The 3,387-nt window shown below is 43.5% G+C and overlaps 1 protein-coding gene across 1 annotated transcript; it reads left to right on the top strand.

Moving 5' to 3' along the window:
- The first annotated feature begins 826 nt into the window (after window positions 1–826).
- Window positions 827–2,066, top strand: id1 (inhibitor of DNA binding 1, HLH protein). The gene is made up of 2 exons (XM_042496544.2): window positions 827–1,298; window positions 1,523–2,066. The coding sequence occupies exons 1-2, from the start codon at window positions 936–938 to the stop codon at window positions 1,556–1,558; spliced, it is 399 nt and encodes a 132-aa protein (XP_042352478.1). The 5' UTR covers window positions 827–935; the 3' UTR covers window positions 1,559–2,066.
- The last annotated feature ends 1,321 nt before the right edge of the window (window positions 2,067–3,387 follow it).

Here is a 3,387-nt window from a genome sequence, read left to right as displayed (position 1 = left end):
TATATTGTTTATTGATAGTATCTAATGACCCCCCCCCCCAGCTAACTTTCGCTTGTTTCCTCTCCACTCAATTTGCGTGACTTACTTATGTTACTTATGTTTCCCCATATTTTTAAAAAGAAATCAAATCATTTTTTTCAGGTTTCAGATTAAAGTAATTGCGAAAGGTGTTTTAATGCAGCACAAGAAAAGTGATGTCAATCCAGGTGTTAAAGGGTTAAACTAATGATCTGATACATTAAATAAACTGCCACTCTGTTTAGTGGCATTCTCTTACAGTTTCTTCTAAACAAACTTCTTCATCTTAAACCAATTAAAGTGGACAGAGAAGTGAATCTTTTCCCAGAATTGTTTCTGTCTCATCAATTGTCTTACTTTACTGTACCATTGTCACCCACATCTGCAGTGCCATCAGCAATTGTGAGCGGCAAATCTAGGGCACTGTGGTAGCCTAATTATCATTAGCCATTCATCCTATTCATCCTGTCCTATCCCACACACATTCTCACAGCGCATACCCATGCATTCACCACCCCTTGACTGTCCCCAGGCAATCTACACCTGCAGAGTCCCCAAGCCATGGACAGCTGGATTCCCACATATTACCCATAAAAGACACACATTTGTTTCCATTTGTAACGCCATCCCTCAAACAGATTGTAAATCCCGATAACCAGGCGCGAGCGCTCATTGGTTGAGAGTGCTGCTGTGGACCGACCCATTAATACAAACGCAGCCGTCTCATTGGCTGGCTGTCTTCAAACTGGGCGACTGTGGCACGCCCCCCGGCTCTGCTCCGCTATATATCCGATGAGGTTTGCCCATGTGGATGTTGCAAACTGTCAACATAACCTTCCCAAGATCTCCAACAGGAGGACAAGCTTTTTAAACTACTATTTCTCTCTGTGGAAACTAAACCTCCTACGCTAATCAAGATGAAGGTTGTCGGATCTACCTGCGCCCTCAAGAGCAAAGTCGGCGGTGAGGACATGGTGCGCTGCCTGTCCGAGCAGAGCTTGACCATCGCCAAGTGCAAGATCCCGCTGCTGGACGAGAAGATGACCGCCTTCCTTCACGACATGAACAGCTGCTACAGCAAGCTGAAGGAGCTCGTGCCCACTCTGCCCACCAACAAGAAAGCCAGCAAAGTGGAGATCCTGCAACATGTCATCGACTACATCTGGGACCTGCAGGTCGAGCTGGACGAGCCGGAGAAGAGCCGCCAGCACTCAGCCGGCAGCGTCACCCGCACACCGCTGACCACGCTGAACGCAGAGATCGCCAGCATCGCAGTGGAGGTAAATATCTCTTAAATTTTGCCGCATATTAAATCTCAGAGTGGCTCGGTGTCATACGGAGCTGTGTGCACTACTCTATTGCATGCAGTCAAACGTAAACACGCGTGCTTAAAGTTGCCAACTCCATGCGTAAAAGTTCCCTTTACGCACCGGTTTCCCTGTGACTGCTTTAAATCCACGCAACGCAGATGTCCTAATCAGTTTTTTCTTCTCTCTCCCCACAGAATGGATGCTCAGATGACAGGATTATGTGCCGTTAAGAGCTCGTGGAGCATCGCACCATCACCCCACAGCGAGCACCGCGAACAACCAACAAGGCTATCTGATGTGACCACATCTATAAAAAACCTTGAACTGTGCAGGGACGTTAAAAACTCCCAATGCTAGATTAAATAACGTATTGTGGACATCGTCCGACGGAGAGGATCTCTGTCACTCAAGACTCTCGATTGATCAGAGGGCCCTGAAAGAAGAAGACCGGTGGTGTCCAGATATAGACTGGGTTAGCCGGAGGACCAAGACATGTTCAGTGCAACCAGCATCGCTTGTTGCTTGTAGAGTTTCTTAAGAAAGTTTCTGTTACGCTCTTTGTATCTTGTGTAAACCATATAGAGATATTCAACATTTTGTCAAAGAAAAAAGTAAATTTCTCAGATTCCTGAGCGACAACCTGTATTGTATATTACAATGCCACATTATGTGAAGATATTGTTTTCTTACAATGTACCTTATTGGTGTTTTTATTAAAACAAGACAATTATTTTTGAACATGCATTTCTCCTGTGTTATTGTGTGTGTGTGTGTGAGAGAGAGAAAGAGAGAAAGACATAAGGTGCTGTGTCACAAGATACACCTGGATGAGTTTCAGTGTTGATTTCCCAACAAAAACCACAGTTGTGAAACATGACACTGAGATGATTATTATGGGCTGTTATAGCCTTATTATCATGGTGATTAATAGCAGAGAAACTAATACTCATCTGACTTGCTTATCTTGGTATTTTGGGTACTTGGGGAGTGTGAAGTGGTTGTCAATAAGAAGTGTTACACCTAGAAAAAGCTGTTAAAGTCATTCAGGTAACATAAAACTAAAACTGGTGGTCAAGATAATGGCTCAAAGCCAGTTAAACTGGTAATTTGCCTTTCTATGGGTCATTACCATATCACATTACAAGAGGAAGTCTCATGTTAAATCGCCAAGTCTTAAAGATCCTGACAAATTGAAGCTGTTTGAAATTAAGTTTTAATAAAATCATCAATGTCATGACAAATTTTTATTCGAAAGGCTTTGCAGCTCTTAACAGATTCGCTGTCAAAGATAAAAAACGTGTTAAATTGGATTATCTGACGAGAAAAATGAAATAAAAGTTTGTTTAACTCCATAAAACATCCATTCAAATATGGTGTTTCAATAAGTTCTCGTGTAAATCAGCAGTTTTTTAGTCTCCCCCCGGCACTGCAGGGGTTAAAATGGCTTTGGCGAGGCGATTCGTTATAAGATTTATTCTGTCTCCCTGGTGCAATGTTTTTCCCATTTCCCTGCGGTGCGATGCGCACAGCTGCAGCCCCGGCGTGGCCAGTGTGTGATTGTGTTTGTGTGATAGCTTTGTGCCAAGGGCAGGGGAGGGCGGCGGGGCCCAGACTGAGCGGCGCCTCGGCACACCTGGGGAAGTTCAGGTTAAATAGCTCCACATTCCTCAACACACAGCTGATTGAAACATTAACAAACAGTAATCCACGGGCCAGGCCGCAGATGGGCCGGGAACCACGCCAACACTCAGAGAGAGAGAGAGAGAGTTGCTCTCGGGTAGAGATTCCCACAGTACACTCGTATGGTCTAAATTTACTATTAATATATACACTTTTTTCTTTTCTTTTTAGAGACGCACACTGCTGGCGCTGTTAGAGAAGTGTCCGTTAGTAAATGAACAGAATTATTTAACAAATACAATTCTTTGATGATTTCTGTTATTTTGAAAAGAATTTATAGCTCTGAATTTCTAATCACATATAATCATCTACATGGCACATAAACATCACTGTTACATAATCTGGTGGAGCTGTGCAGAAAATGAACACCAGGCTCCAT

The sequence above is a fragment of the Plectropomus leopardus genome, chromosome 2, assembly GCF_026936395.1.
Source record: "Plectropomus leopardus strain MGB_pleo_1.0 chromosome 2, ASM2693639v1, whole genome shotgun sequence".
NCBI lineage: Eukaryota > Metazoa > Chordata > Actinopteri > Perciformes > Serranidae > Plectropomus > Plectropomus leopardus.
The sequence above is the reverse complement of the archived record's forward strand: the minus strand, read 5'-3'. Positions and strand labels throughout refer to the sequence as shown.